Here is a 16,231-nt window from a genome sequence, read left to right on the forward strand (position 1 = left end):
TTGCACCTGCCGGAATGGCCTTGGGTCAGCCATAGCTCTGGCAGAGGTTGTCCTTGAAAGGGCAGCTGCTGTGAGAGCCCTCTCAGCCCCACCCACCTCACAGGGTGTCTGTTGTGGGGGGAGAAGATAAAGGATATTGTAAGCCGCTCTGAGTCTCTGATTCAGAGAGAAGGGCGGGGTATAAATCTGCAATTCTTCTTCTTCTTCTTCTTCTAAAAAACATTAAAAACACAACAATTTAACTGGTTTGTTAACTAGAAACTATCGAATTCCTTGCTAAAATCAAGGTATTTTAGGTCCACTGCCTTCCCTCAATCCACTAGGCTAGGAACCTGCTTTTACCAAGGATTAGTCCATCAAGATTTATTCTTGATGTTTCCATGCTAGAATCTTTTAGTCGTTGCATTGTTCTCCAGATGTTTGTAAATTGTAATGCAGTTATCTTCCCTGATAGATTGATGGATTTGTTTCCTGGATCCTCCTTTTTTACATTTGGGACAGCATTTGCCTGTTCTATGAGCCCCGTGGCACAGAGTGGTAAGCTGCAGTACTGCAGTCCAAGCTCTGCTCACGACCTGATTTTGATCGTGGCGGAAACTGGGTTCTGGTGGCTGGCTCATGATTGACTCAGCCTTCCATCCTGAAGTCAGTAAAATAAGTACCCAGCTTGTTTGGGGGTAAAGCGTAAATGTCTGGAGAAGGCAATGGTAAACCACCCCGTAAAAAGTCTGCTGTGAAAACGTTGTGAAAGCAATGTCACCTCAGAGTCGGAAATGACTGGTGCTTACACAGGGGACTTTACCGTTTTTTGCCTGTTCTCCAATCTGGTGGCGCTTTACCAGTCCATCAGGATTTCTCAAAGATGACAGAGATTTGAGAATGTATTAGCAAGTTTCTTCCGTACTCAGATACTTAGGGCGCAGTTTGACTAGCCCAGGATACTTGAATTTAATTAAGGTAGCTAGGGGTGTTACTTATTTATTTAAAACATTTTATTAGCTGCTCTGTAATACCTAAGGTCTTACCTTCAGTATTACGCTAGTGCTTCCTTTCAGGTTTTGTCGAATCCTCTCATAAGCCTTAGCCTTCTTAAAATATATTTTTGAAAAAATGTCTTACAGTGCCAAGCAATCAAGAAGAGCGGATAAAAGATTCTGCAGGCACAGATTCCGTATCAGATGTTTTTGGATCACATCAGTGTGAAGAATCCGTTACCACTAGGACAGTAAGTATGTTCCTTTTGAATTCCTTCCCTCCAATAGAAATAAGGGCAGATGGAGGTACTTTCTTTTGGGGCTCACAGAATTGGACCCACTGGTCCAATCTTTTTGAAACTTGGGGGGTTTGAGGAGAGGCAACAGATGCTATGCTGAAAATGTGGTGCCTCCGCATAAAAAAAAACCCAGCTTCCCCCCTCATCGTGGAGCCCCAGATACCCACAGATCAATTCTCCATTACACCCTATGGGGACCAGTCTCCACAGGGTATAATGGAGTGCCCAGCAGATATCCCCCCTCCCTTTATGACAACTCTGAAGCTAGGGAAGGGCCTCCAAATCAGGGGATCCTCTGCCCTCAACCGGGGATTGGAAACTTACATCCCCAGTCGTGCTTCTGTGCACAATGAACAGTTATCATTCTGGTAATTAAGAAATGAAACAAAGTCCATTGTGTCCCTTCATTGAATTAAGCATCTTCAGAAAGTCTTTTTTCTTCTGTATCATCTCTAGAAGAAGGAAAAGGAACTGCTGTTGCCTTTTCTTCTTTCTGCTTTTGCTCTAAATATGTGCCTGCTTTGTTGACTAAATCGATGGTTTTCCTGTTAGCTGTCTGAAATTATCCTCTGGACTCATAAACAGGAGAGAATATTGATTGTTATCTGGGCTCCCTGTTTGACAGCTGCACAGGAAAGGATCATCGATTCCCATACACAGGGTCGGCGCTAGGGGTTCTGTCGCTCAAGGCAGATCCCTGCGCTGTGCCCCCCCCCCGGCTCCTTTGGAACATGGCATCGCATGTGCACCCCGATGATGTCACCAAAAGTGATGTCATCAAGCAGACCAGGGGATGAGGAAGCCCCAGCCACTCTCAGGCGTCTTGCATTGCAGGAAGCCTGATGGAGGGGCGGGGAGAGCTATGACATTTGCGTACCATGCTCCTTGCAAGGAGTGCAGTACGCAAGCAGTGGCCGCAGCCCCACTCAGGCTTTTTGCATTGCAGGAAGCCTGATCGGGGGCGGGAAGACCTACGATGCTTGTGTACTGTACTGCTTGCACGCAGCGTGGTATACAAGCCCCGGGTCCTGCTCATTAGGGGAGAGAGGGGGTGTCCAGCAGTGCCCCACGTGGGGTGGCACCCTAGGCAACTGCCTACCCCGCCTATTCCCACACGTCAGCTCTGCTCATACATCCACATGCACTGATTACGATCTGCTAGCTGCTATGTTCTAGTTCAGCGGTGGCCAACGGTAGCTCTCCAGATTTTTTTTGCCTACAACTCCCATCAGCCCCAGCCATTGGCCATGCTGGTTGGGGCTGATGGGAGTTGTAGGCAAAAAACTTCTGGAGAGCTACCATTGGTCATCCTTGTTCTAGTTGCTAATCTGCTTGAAGTAGGCTTCTTGGCTTCATCTAGAATCCATCCTTCTGTATTGTGACTCATGCCTTGGGGATTAGGCTTCCAGTGCGCTCCCTAGAAAATTCACAGGGTAGAAAATTCATCTTCCCAGGCTTCCTGAGAAGATGAATTTTCTACCCTGTGAATATTCTAGGGGGCGCAGTGGTTTTTGTTTTACTTTCTGGGGTCTTGTTTTGCAATGGCTTTTAATCTGTAGGTAATTTCTTGAGGAGCAGGGGTAAATAGGGGCCTTTCTGCATTTGGTATGCTTATGATTTTTGAACAGGAAGAGCTTTGGGCCACAGAGGGAAAAAATAAATATTTTAATAAACAAGGTGAAAGCAGGAATGGACAGTGTCAGAGGAAAGGATATTTAATTTAACACATTGGCTATCACATGTGAAGCCCTTAGCGGTGGTGGCCCCTCTTAGTCGTAGGGCCACCTCTCTCCCTGCGTTCCATTATGAAATCTTTGCTTAAGTCAGCAGAGGCTTCTGCAGACACCATCCTGCAGATGGGCAAATCAACAACTGCCTGTACACGTTTTCTCGATTGTGGCTTCCACTTTGTGGAACGGTTTGCCCAAGGAGGTCAGGGAACCTCTCACTCCCCTGGCTGTCCACAAACTATGCAAAACTGAACTACTTCAGAGGGCTTAGGTAATAAGTTTGCACTGGAGAACACGGCCGTATAAATTTGCTTGGATAAATGATTAGGGACTGTGGTCTATACTGCTGCGTGTAGTTTATTGTAAGTAGGATCCAATTTATGTAATTTCTGTACCGTGTCCTGTGAATACTTATGCATTGCTTCATTTCTTTTTGGTGGTTCTGGACGTCTGAAAATGGAATACATTGGTTTATTGAACGCCCCATTTGTCGATTGTACTGGCTCACTTTGCGTAATCTGCCTTGAGTCCTTGTGAGAAAGGCAGTCTATAAATAAATTAGATTAAAATAAGTAAAATGAGATGTGATGTTAAAAGAGAGTACATTAAAGAATCAGTTTTCTGGCTTAGGTGATGAAATTCTTTGATCCTTCCATTAGCCATGGAAGAAATGCTAATCCATAGATTCAGGGGTGTTTTTTAGGCAGGAACTTCTTTGCATATTAGACCCCCCACCCCAATGTAGCCAATCTTCCAAGAGCTTACAGCAGGCCTTGTAGTAAGAGCCCTGTAAGCTCTTGGAGGATTGGCTACATAAGAGGGGTGTGGCCTAATATGCAAATGAGTTCCTGCTATTTAAAAAGCTAGATTTATCTTAATCTATCTGCCCTCCAATGCGTGTGTTGGTTGTTTGTGTTCTACGAGAAGAAAAGAACCAAGTTTTTAGTAAAACTTCTCCGATTGTCAGAATGCAAGTCGTCTTTGCCACAGGTGAGTGGTCGAGCATCTATTTGCAAGACTGCTGCCTCTTGTCACCTAGAAAAGTACAAATGTCTAATTTCTTGTGTAGGCAGGTATGCATTTTTTTTTTTTTACTGATAGAAGTTCATAAGCTCTCAGTAATGGCAACCTCTCTAACAGAAAATGGCTACTCCTGTGGATACGGCTGCGTTTGATAAAAGACAACAGACGGGAAAAGAACATGGCAGTCCTGGTCAAGGTCAGAATGCCTCTTGCTGCATCGTCTTCTAAAGCGCCAATCATTATTACTTAATATAAAGATAACTTTCCATCGAAGGGGAAAATCCAATCAGAATCTACTTACCTTATGACTTATGCTGTGGATCATTGTGTTAACTTACCTATAATAGAAACAGAAAAACTTAGTTACACATTGTTATATTTATTATTGTTGTTACATTTATTATTCCGTTTGTCTAATGTGTATATTTTTTGCAATCTTGTCTTTCATGTATATTTTAATAGTATTAATAAAGTTATCTGAACCAAAGAAAAAAACCCCATTCCATCAATCGGGCTTGCTTCTAAGTAAATTAGTTAAGGTGGCTGGTTAGTCTGGTGGGAACTAAAGCTGATTTTTGGCAAATAAGCATCTTCTGTGTCTTTTAAGCATCCATGGATACTGCAGCGGTTTCTTTAGTGCACTCAGCAGCGACACTGAAAACTCCTTCACCATTGAAACTGTCTCAATTGAAAAAGAAAGATAAGACTATGTAAGTATCTTGGCTGTCAAGGGCTCATCAACAGCATGAGCCTAGGCATACCAGCATCCAGGGGTGGAATTCTGGCAGGAGCTCCTTTGCATATTAGGCCACACACCCCTGATGTAGCCAATCCTCCAAGAGCTTACCAAAAAGAGCCTTGTAAGCTCTTGGAGGATTGGCTACATCAGGGGTGTGTGGCCTAATATGCAAAGGAGCTCCTGCTAGAATTCCAGCCCTGCCAGAATCATTGCTGATAGTGGTAGTGTTTTCCACCATTCATTGTTTAACTAAGTGTAACAATTAAAAATAAATCATGCAGTGGAAAACTCAGATCACTCAGAAATCCTCTATATGAATAATTGCTAAAGAACTTTGTATTTATAAGTGTGTTATAAATATTACAAAAGGCAGATACCTACTAAAAAGGTAAAAGTAATCCCCTGTGCAAGCACAAACCATTTCCGACTGGGGTGACATCGCATCACAGTGTTTTCATGGCAGACTTTTAATGGGGTGGTTTGCCATTGCCTTCCCCAGTCATCTACACTTCCCCCCCAGCAAGCTGGGTACTCATTTTACCCACCTCAGAAGGATGGAAGGCTGAGTCAACCATGAGCCGGCTACCTGAACCCAGCTTCCACCAGGATTGAACTCAGCTCGTGAGCAGAGCTTGGACTGCAGTACTGTGGCATACCACTCTGTGTCACGGGGCTCCTAAAAATTATATCTACTACAAAATTATAATCTCTCTGTTTGCCACAAGAATACATAAACAATGAATGCAGTCCACTTCAGTCAGTATTTTCCACCATGTGACATATATTTGTATGTGCTCAACAAATATCATTTTTGTTCAGTACAGTCCAACATGTTATAAAATGTCTTAATAGAAGCATATCTCAAACAACATGAGTTTGTATGTAATATTTCTTCCACGATCCTATGGATGGCTGGTGTTCCGTCCATTTCAAATGAGTTCTTCAAGAATCATTAATAGGCCAATTCCTTGTGCTAGAGCAGGGGTGGCCAGCGGTAGCTCTCCAGATGTTTTTTGCGTACAACTCCCTTCAGCCCCAGCCAGCATGGCCAATGGCTGGGGCTGATGGGAGTTGTAGGCAAAAAACATCTGGAGAGATACCGTTGGCCACCCCTGTGCTAAAATATGCAGTTTTTATCCCTGTTGCTTGGAGCAACTTCTAATATGCCAGGATATACCACGATTTTCTCCTGCTAGCTCAGTGGCTGCCATAATAATTTTTAATGTACTCTGAACCAAATGCTGCTTCTTATGCTTTGCCTCTGGCAAAGGATTTCTTGCATTCCTCCCCTGAGCAGGAGAAGAGGAAGCATAAGAAGTGTTGAAAACCAGATGACTTTCAGTTACTGTCCTGAAGAATCATTCTTACCTTTTTTGTTTCTGGTATCCACAGCGAGTCAAGAGCAGAAGGAGAATCTGATATCCTGCCTATAGAAACACACACTGTAGAGGTATGTTTTAATCTATATCCCATTACAGTGTTTTTTAAAAAAATATTTCTTTTTGTTTTACTTTTCCAAGTATTTTATTTTGATTTATTCGTTCAGATTTCTTGGGGTGGGGTAGGCTGAAATCATACATCTTTAAAATGCATGCGAAAATCTTCAGGGGTATGAGAAAGTAAAAAGCTCTTTCATAACTTGTTCTGTTACCTTGAACATCTCTTAAGCTTACTGATAAATTTCCTTAGAAGAAGACTGCAGATTTATACCCTGCCCTTCTCTCTGAATCCGTCTCAGAGCGTCTTAAAATCTCCTTTATCTTCTTCCCCCACACAACAGACACCCTGTGAGGTAGGTGGGGCTGAGAGAGCTCTTACAGCAGCTGCTCTTTCAAGGACAACCTCTGGGAGAGCTACGGCTGACCCAAGGCCATTCCAGCAGGTCTGAAATCTATAAAAGAGTTCCATGACATTCCTCGCAGTAGCGATAACATGCTAACGTTTCTTGGCAAGGGTGCTGTTAGCTTGCTGCCTTTATCCAATCGTTGGGAGTGATTTTGCAATAACATGCTTGTTAGGAAGTATGGCTGAAATAGTTATGACAGTAGGAATTGATGTCTTCTGTGAATCACTTCCTGTGTAGGCACAAAAAGTGTGTGACTCTTCATTTTCTTGGAAGATTTTTTTTTAAAGAAGTGAGCAATAGTGAACCGGCTACCTTCTAAAGTAGACGACTTTGGCAGAATGATGGAGTGAAGATCATTGTGGCAGGATCAAGGAGTTGGACGCACTGTTTGCTTACTGTGTTTTATTCCTTCCAGTCTCTGTAACGCTCGTGCGCTCACCCCAGGGCCTCTGCCCACATTTTTCCCGCTCCTGCCCTGATTGCCTCAACCTGTGCGCTTAAATCTGCCCCACTCCCACTTGTACCCTGTTCTCCTTCAAGGAGCTGGGGCCGTTTCCTGCTCCCTTCACCTTCAAGGAGCCATGGCCACCTCCCGCTGCCTTCACAGTCATCATCCTGTGGGGTGGAAGCCAGCCTGGTGTAGCGGCTACAGTGTCAAACTTGGATCTGGGGTACTCAAGTTTGAATCTCTATTCTGCCATAGAAGCTCATTGGTTGACCTTAAGCTGATCGTTTTTTCTTAGCCTCACCTGCCTCAAAGGATAGCTGCTCTGAGGATAAAATGGAGGTGGGGATAAGGCCTGTGGAGCAGAATGGTAAGCTGCAGTACTGCAGTCCAAGCTCTGCTCACGACCTGAGTTCGATCCCGGGGGAAGCTGGGTTTTCAGGTAGCCAGCTAGAGGTTGACTTGGCCTTCCATCCTTCCAAGGTTTTTAGGTCCCCATTGGGGAGAGTTGCGGGGCATAAATGAGTCTTGGTGTCCTGAAAGGGCCCCCTGCAAAGTAGCCATTGCCTGCAGTTTTCCCCTTGTGGGTTGCTGTAGGCAATTAGAGGCAGATGATTCTGGACACTGTAATTGTTCTTCTATCCTTACCTAGTGTATGGTTGGAAGAAGTGGGCCAGGAGGGCCAAATCCACACCACCGCCCAGAAAGAGGCATACTGAGTCAGGAGGCAGAAACTATTCCTTGCTGCTGTTGCTGCTTGTTTGAGTGGCGAGAGATTGTGGCAAAGCGGTGGATCACGTGAGAAGCTGATGGTGCTGGGGGAGGACTCAGGAGCGGTGTTCCCTCTAAGCTGAGCTAGCTCACAATTTTTTAGCCTCCAACTCACACATTTTTGTCTTATCTCAGGGAAAATGATTCCAGAGCACAATAACTGATGCAGGAGCTCACAACTTTATTTTAGTCTTCAAAAGTTTTTATTAGTTTCAGAAAAGTTTAGAAAATAGGGAACAGGGAAAAAGCGGGATAAAAGCACAATGCATTCTGGCCTTGTTTGATATAATATACTTTCCAAAATCAAAAGGATAGTTCTACAATATTTTCTAAACATAAGTTATCTCTTATTATTATTTTAATCTAAACGATATATAATCCATTTTAAAGTTATATAATATACATCTTTAACTATATTCTAGTAGTTTACCAATTTTATTCAAAATAAATTTGATAATTTGATTAAAGATAAGTATTGTAATATAAGCACATGGAAAAAAAAGAAAAAGAAATCAGATCACACCAGAGAATCTTAAGAGTCTTGAGTGTCCAACCAAGCATAGAATTTCATCCAGTTTTTTCTCGTTTCTTCTTTAGATTTCCCAGTTATCAATTGGGATAAAAAGTCAAGCTCTGCAGTCTCCAAAACTTTTCCCACAGGAGCTCACAACTTTAATGCCAGTAACTCACAAGTTTAATACTATTTATTTTATTTCACTTCACTTCACTTCACTTTATTTTATTTTATTTCATTTCTCAGATTTATATCCCACCCTCCCTGCTGAAGCAGGCTCAGGGCGGCTCACAACAGTCAAACTAAAACAATAATACAGTAAATAAACAATTAAAGTTTTAACAATTAATTAATACCAATTAGATAATTTTAAAACAGTTTAAAATGATTTAAAACAACTTCGGTGCTAGTGCTGATGCTAGTAGCTCACAAAGTAGAATTTTGGCTCACAAGACTTTGCAGCTTAAAGGGAACATTGCTCAAGAGGCCATCTTGCCAAGCGCCACGACCCAAATCTGGTTGTAGCTTGAGTCACTTTTCACGCTCCCATTTTTTGCTTTTGGAGTCTGGTAATCTTCCTCCACCCCAGTTCATCCTGAGGGCTAGTTTCCTCCCAGTTCCTGATTGTGCTGCAAAGAGCCTTTATTTTCAGCCTTTATACAACTCATCTAGATTCTGTAACTATATTTCTTTTCATGTTTCTTTTCCAGGATAACGAGAAAGGCAGAAAAAGAAGTTCAAGCAAAGGAATGACAGAAGCAAAGTAAATTGTTAAGCTTGACATAGGCACACTTCAGATATTTATGCTTTGAGAGAGCCCTTTATAGGTGTTCCATGTGACCCATGTATACAGGGAGGACAGGAATATATGTGGTCCACCTGGTATATACATTTGCTATTTTGTCTGAAAGAGGCAACACGTGTGTTTTCAGCTTTGTTACATGCTTACCAGGATCCTGACTTTTCAAGTGTTGGGTGGGGACGAACCACGATTAGTGAAAATGTCAGTGCAGATGAACAAGACTTGCTACAGGTAGCACTAAAAATTAAGGGGTGGGTGAAATGGGCATGTGAGAGGGGAGGCATGTGTGAACTGAGGTAATGCTCATGCCCTAGCCGTGTCGAAGGTGCGCTGGGTAGTGTTGCATTCACAACCGGTTTATGGGCATCTAATATGGAAAAGTACTGAGGGGGAAATCTCTTCTTCTTTTCTCTCTTTACGTTGGCAGGATTAAAGTAACTTTTAATGCATTGGGTCCATTTTGTATCTTTTTGATGGGGTAAAGTTGTCATGAGATAGTTCATAACGCTATTTCTGCATGTAAAATAGTTACTTGTATGTATTCATTGAGTGCACAGTTGGCAGTTAGTGCCTGAGGGAATCTCATTCAAATCATATTCGCCCTGAAGTGATAGATACCTGTGCTTGACGTAAGGAGGTAGAAACTAGATGTACGGTGATCGTCTAGAAATTGCCGCAATTAAAACAGAACCACAGAATCATGACGGTGCATGTGGAATAAATGGAAGAGCAAGAAAGAGTACCACTTAAAATTAATTAGGGTAAAACAAAACATTCTTTGAAGATGGGCCACTCCATTTAGTTCCACACAACTTTAAATCCTGTATGTTCCAATAGCCGTGCAGTTAAATACATAATTCCTTCTGTTTTCAGAACTTCAGTGATCTGTTAATCTTTATTTTTCAGGAAGGATGTATATGAGTTTGGAAACTCCTCTGATTCTGTGGCACACAATATGGTAAATGCTGTTCTAGGAGCAACTTTTCCCATAGCTTTTTTCCCCAAACAAATTTATTTCAGGAGGTACAAATGCAGAGGATACAAATTGCATCACTGTCTCCTTCCCCCACTATATACACTTAAAAAAAAACAAAAAACCCTTCTTTTATACCCTGTCTTTCTTTCCAGTTGGGACCAAAATTGACTTACATTATTCTTCTCTCTTCCGTTGTATTGGAAATAGCTGCTTGTGCTGCTTCTCTCATTTGCTACAAAATTTGGAAAGTGTCTTTTCTAGATATATGGGTTAGAGGTACACGCCAGCTTCAGAGCAAGAGCAGACTGGTAAGGAGTGGAGAATGTCACAATTTCCTTACTCATGGTTAGAGATGTGGCAGTTTTGCCAGACTACATGATTGGACTTTTCCACCACCAAACGCACTGATGCAGTTCAAGACACCCAGCAGATCACTGCATGTTCGGAATAGATGAGCACCAGTCTGTTATGCTTTGCACCTGTAGCATTAAATGTTTTAGAAGCATGGCATAAATTCCTTATTGGACTAAAACCGTGTAACCCACTTCTTCTACCTAGGCCCAAATCTTCGTTGTCCTAATCAGGAAGGTAGCCTTTCTCTTGTTGTAGAATGTCTTTTCCAGGGGTCATTTAATAGAAGAAGTGCCAGAGTTCATTGGCACAACTCATTTGCATATGCCGCACACCCCTGACATTACTGGAAGATGTACTAAATTAAATCAGCTCAGCTCAGCATCTACCTTAAAATGCTTTTTGAATTAGAATTGTCATCACCTAACCTTACTGCCATCCAGTGTTCTCTCTAAGCTGAGTTAGTGTGAGCTAGCGCACAGATTTTTAGCCTCCAGCTCATACATTTTTGTCTTAGCTCAGGAAGGATGACCCGAGAGTACACTAATTTATGCTGTAGCTCACAACTTTAATGTCAGTAGCTCACAAAGTAGAATTTTTGCTCACAAGACACTGCAGCTTAGAGGGAACATTGCCCATCATACTTTTTAAATTACCTTCCATGGGGCCACAGTGGCATGAGGAAGATTTCCATCTGTTTACTTTAGATGTTTTGGTTATTTTCCCATTTTTTGTGGGGAAAATATTAGAAAGTTTGTCAGATCTTAAGAATTAGCAAAATTCTAATGGGGGTTGAACAATGGAGCCCAGAAACAATTATTAATTTGGGGGGGGGGGTAAGAAAGATTATTATTTGGGGGGTATTGTTAAATTTAAAATTCCTTCTGAAAGAGTTTTGAGTTAAATTTTTTTTCCAGGTCACCGAAATGAAGCGTAAAGTCTTTGTCCAGGATACCCCTTTGCACAGGTATGGGTATGTGATGCTGATTATTCCCCCCCACACACCTTAACCTTTGTACACAGTGAATTACTGAAGTTATGGGGAAGGGAGCAGAAGCCAACCCTGGGAGTATTATGCAACTGTAACCTCCACTATTCCAGGTGTGTGTGTTTATACTGGGCCCTGCAGAGTAGTCCCAAATGTTTTAAGAACATAAGCAAAGCCATGTTGGGTCAGATCAGTGATCCATCCAGTCCAACATGCGGTGTCACACAGTGGCCAAAAACCAGGTGCCATGAGGAGGTCTTCTTGTGGGGCCAGAACTCCAGAAGCCCTCCCACTGTTGCCCTCCAGGCTCTGAGAATACAGAGCATCACTGCCCCAGACATAGTGTTCCATCTATACATTGTGGCTAATAGCCACTGGTGGGCTCCATAGGTTTATCCAATCCCCACTTGAAGCTGTCTATGCTTGTAGCTGCCACCACTTCCTGCAGTAGTGAATTCCATGTGTTAATTACCCTTTGGGTGAAGAAGTACATCTTTTTATTTGTTCTAAGCCTACTACTAATTAATTTCATTGTGTGCCCATGACTTTTTGTATTTGTGAGAAAGGGAGAAAAGTACTTCTTTGTCTTCCTTCTCTATCCTATGCATAATTTTGCATCTGACCTCCGTCATGTCACCCCTCAATTGCGTTTTCTCCAAACTAAAAAGCCCCTAACCTCTTTAACTGGCCTTCATTGAGAATGTGTTTTGCAGAAGTGTGCACTGAGCTTCTAATTTTGCTTACAGGAGTTTGGAAAAAAGAACTGTGGAACTGCAGAAGGCGGAAAAAAGAAAGGTAATATGCTCATATTTAATACATTTTGTTATGGGGTAGAGGTTTTAATCATAGTGGACTGAAGATGTACATGAATAAATTCATCCTTGTAACTTCTCAACATTGAGGAAAGGTCTGTCTTCTGGAGTTTTATTTAGACGGTCAGATCTGCATGGCTTTTAATTATCTGCTTTTGATGCAACACTCAAATTAGGCACAATATCAGAATGTGATTGATTGTTTTTTTAAAGTCCTGTTTCTTTAGATAAGTACGGGTACAGTTTTTCTAATGGGTTTTTGCTTACCTATCACTAGCATTTTGGGCGAGACTCTGTCTCCTGCCTTCCCCATTCCCACCCCCCAGGCCCTTGTGGGTATTAAATATTAAGAACATAAGAGAAGCCATGTTGGATCAGGGCAACGGCCCATCAAGTCTAACACTCTGTGTCACACAGTGGCAAAAATTTTTATATACACACATACACTGTGGCTAATAGCCACTGATGGACCTGTGCTCCATATTTTTATCTAAACCCTTCTTGAAGGTGGCTATACTTCTTAAAAGCTTATTTCCCATTGAGGAAGATACGATTGTGAAATCCAGCAAACAGATGTAACCTTTCGTTGAACTAGCTCTGTGTTGAGGGGCAGAACTGTGCCGCCTCAGGAGAGGCTCTGTTTTGTATGCAGAATGTCCCAAGCTCAACCTCTGGCATCACCACTTAAAAAGATCCAATAGGAAGAATGTGATACGAAAGACCTCTGCCTGAAACTCTGGAGAGCAACTGCCAAGCACAGTAGACAAAACTGAACATAATAGATTAATGGTCTCATTTAGAGTATAGCAATATAAACAGCCTGCCAACAAAAGTCTGGATAGTCAAAGCGATGGTATTCCCAGTGTTCCATGTATGGCTGTGAGAGGTGGACCATAAGGAAGGCTGAGCATGGAAGAATAGATGCTTTTGAGCTGTGGTGCTGGAGAAGACTCTTTAGAGTCCCTTGGACTGCAAGAAGATCAGATCAGTCAGTCCGAAGGGAAATCAACCCAGACTGTTCCCTGGAAGGTCAGATTCTGAAGCTGAAGCTCAAATACTTTGGCCATTAAATGAGAAGGGAGCACTCACTGGAGAAGACCCTGATGCTGGGAAAGGCAGCAGGCAAAAGAAGAAGGGGACGGCAAAAGATGAGATGGCTGAACAGTGTTACTGATCTAAGAAACACAAATTTGAGCAGACTTTGGAGGATGGTGGAAGACAGGAGGGCCTGGCGTGACTTTGTCCATGGGGTCGCAAAGAGTCGGACTCGACTGTGCGACTGAAGAGCAACAAATATAGCAACACAGTTCACCCAACATGTGTTGGGTCACAGGTGTGCAACTGGACTTGCAGTCAGGGCCAGGGCCACGGGTTGTGTCGCCCTAAGCCTTGCCCCCACCAGACCTGGAAGGCAAAAGCGGCTGAGCAGCACCTGCGCTCTTCAGAGGCTGCCTTTCCTTACAAGGAATCTGCGCAGACCCGGGAAGGCAAGAGCGGTGTGGTGGCGCAGTGGAAGGGAGTGTCTGGTGGCCCTGTAGACCACGTGGCACCTGAGGCGGCCACCTACCTGGCCTACTCCCACGCACCGGCCCTGCTTGCAGTCAGATACACATCAGGGGAACTAACCTTAAAAATGCTCATTCACTTGGTGCTGATAACCTATAGGGCAGGAGTCTCCAACCTCCAGGCTGTGGACCAGTACCAGTCCGTGGCCTGGTAGCAACCGGGCCTTGAGTTGTATAATTATATATTACAATGTAGTCATAAGAAGACGATGGCAACGCTGGATTTATATCCTGTCCTCCACTTCGAATTTCAGAGTCTTAGGGCAGCTCACAATCTCCTTTGCCTTCCTCCCCCACAACAGACACCCTGTGAGGCAGGTGGGGCTGACAGAGCTCTCTACAGAAGCTGCCCTTTCAAGGACAACTCCTATGAGAGCTATGGCTGACCCGAAGCCATTCCAGCAGCTGCAAGAGGAGGAGTAGGGAATCAAACCCAGTTCTTCCAGATAAGAATCTGCACACTTAACCGCCACACCAAATAGAAATAAAGCGCACAATTGTATCATCCCAAAATCAACCCCCCCCCCCCCCCCGGCTGGTCTGTGAAAAAACTGTCTGGTGCCAAAAAGGTTAGGGACCACTGTTATATGGTGATAACCCTATTACTGGCAGATGTGAACCCTGAAATAACCCGCTTGGTGGCAAAGTTCCTGTCAATAGAGCTTTCCTTAAAATATTCCTGAAATCGTCCTCATCGATTTTATGCACTATAAATTTATAATAAAACTTTGAATTCTAGGGGTTTTTATGAATTTAATAATAAAGGTAAAGGTAGTAGTCCCCTGTGGAAGCACCAGTCATTTCCGACTCTGGGGTGACATTGCTTTCACAACGTTTTGACGGCAGACTTTTTACGGGGTGGTTTGCCATTGCCTTCCCCAGTCATCTACACTTTCCCCCCATAATTTTGTTTTTAACTTGATTTTTAAACGGTTGTGGAATTTTGTTTCTGTAAATTTGTCTTTGTTCACAGTTTTATTCAATGTCCTGTTTATTGTGCTGAGCTTAAGACCATTGGTCAATAAAGGAAAGGAAGGGAAAAGTGCTCATTCACTTGGCACTGAGAGGGACCTCCGTGAGGGGGAGAAGGAGCTTCTATTTTCCCGCCTACCTAGCTTTGCCAATTGAAAGGGCAGAGGGTGTGTGTGTATGAGATATTTGCCCTTTTTCTCTGGCTCCATGAGTCTTTCCCAATATACACTGACTGTGAGTTTGGTTGTACACCCATCAACTGGCACGTTAGATGTATCATGTAATTAATCAATAGCAGCGAGTGGTTGATTTTGAGATACTTGAAAATTTCATGTGTAACAGCAGATAAAGGACAACTGTCTTTTGTCCCCACCTTTTCATAGTCGGCTAGTTACAAGGATCATCTGTTCTCTGAAAGCAACCATGAAACTCCAAGCAACAGTGCTAGTGAGAAAAGTTGGATCATCGACTCTCGGAAAAAATCCAGGTCCAGAACTGTTTGCTATACTCATAGAAGGCCAAAGGTCAGAAGCAATCTGAAAGGTAAGATGGATTTGTACCATACAGTCCAACTTAATTAGAAATTTCTAAATCCTATTCTTGTTTTGAAATTAGTTTCACTGAGTTCATTGGGACTTACTCCCAAGTAAGTGAGTGCTTAACTTTACAGCCAGTGCCCATAAGGGACCATACCTGTGATTTGTGTCAGCTGACTATCAAGTTTCAGCCTGTGTTTGGCTATAGCTTGCTCCTGAGGAGGCTAAGTAGTTCTCTTATTTGAATAATTAGTACTTGGTGACTGTTGTTTGTTACTTGAGGTTGTGTGGGTTGGAGGTTGGAGGTCTATAGTGGGAGCAAGGATCAGTAAAAATTGCTCCCTCTTCTGCCCACAAAAACGTTAGACAGGATTCAAACCAATCAGCAGCAGCTGCCTAAATTCTGCTTCCAATTGGCTACATTAGTGAAGCTTAATATTTGTACTTCAGTCTGAACTCTCTGTTCATGCCCTGAGTTTGATCCCGGTGGAAGCTGGTTTCAGGTAGCCAGCTCAGGTTGACTCAGCCTTCCATCCTTCCGAGGTCGGTAAAATGAGTACCCAGCTTGCCGGGGGGGAAGCGTACATGACTGGGGAAGGCAATGGCAAACCACCCTGTAAAAGCCTGCCGTGAAAACGTTGTGAAAGCAACGTCACCCCAGAGTCGGAAACGACTGGTGCTTGCACAGGGGACTACCTTTACCTTTAACAATGGATACTTTTTGCTTATCTTTTCTTAGTGTTGCCATTATCTTCTCCGAGTAGTTGCAGCGATCACCATGCAAAGGAGGTAAGAAAATATAGATTAATTCTGTTTTTAAAATTAGTGGGAAATCAGGAGTGCAGCTTAGGGCAAGGTCCTCATTTCCTTTTGATTCTAGCTTGGTTG

At 43.1% G+C, this 16,231-nt stretch overlaps 1 protein-coding gene across 1 annotated transcript in view; it reads left to right on the top strand.

Annotated features, from left to right (window-relative positions):
• Positions 1-16,231, top strand: part of SYCP2L (synaptonemal complex protein 2 like) — a 58,315-nt gene that overhangs the window by 23,376 nt on the left and 18,708 nt on the right. The window contains exons 13-22 of the mRNA XM_060244365.1: positions 1,122-1,225; positions 4,144-4,222; positions 4,634-4,736; positions 6,158-6,215; positions 9,052-9,104; positions 10,050-10,101; positions 11,388-11,437; positions 12,205-12,253; positions 15,191-15,350; positions 16,083-16,132. Coding sequence (XP_060100348.1) covers positions 1,122-1,225; positions 4,144-4,222; positions 4,634-4,736; positions 6,158-6,215; positions 9,052-9,104; positions 10,050-10,101; positions 11,388-11,437; positions 12,205-12,253; positions 15,191-15,350; positions 16,083-16,132 — 758 coding nt within the window. The remainder of the gene's footprint in view (positions 1-1,121; positions 1,226-4,143; positions 4,223-4,633; positions 4,737-6,157; positions 6,216-9,051; positions 9,105-10,049; positions 10,102-11,387; positions 11,438-12,204; positions 12,254-15,190; positions 15,351-16,082; positions 16,133-16,231) is intronic.

This window comes from Heteronotia binoei, chromosome 7 (assembly GCF_032191835.1).
Source record: "Heteronotia binoei isolate CCM8104 ecotype False Entrance Well chromosome 7, APGP_CSIRO_Hbin_v1, whole genome shotgun sequence".
NCBI lineage: Eukaryota > Metazoa > Chordata > Lepidosauria > Squamata > Gekkonidae > Heteronotia > Heteronotia binoei.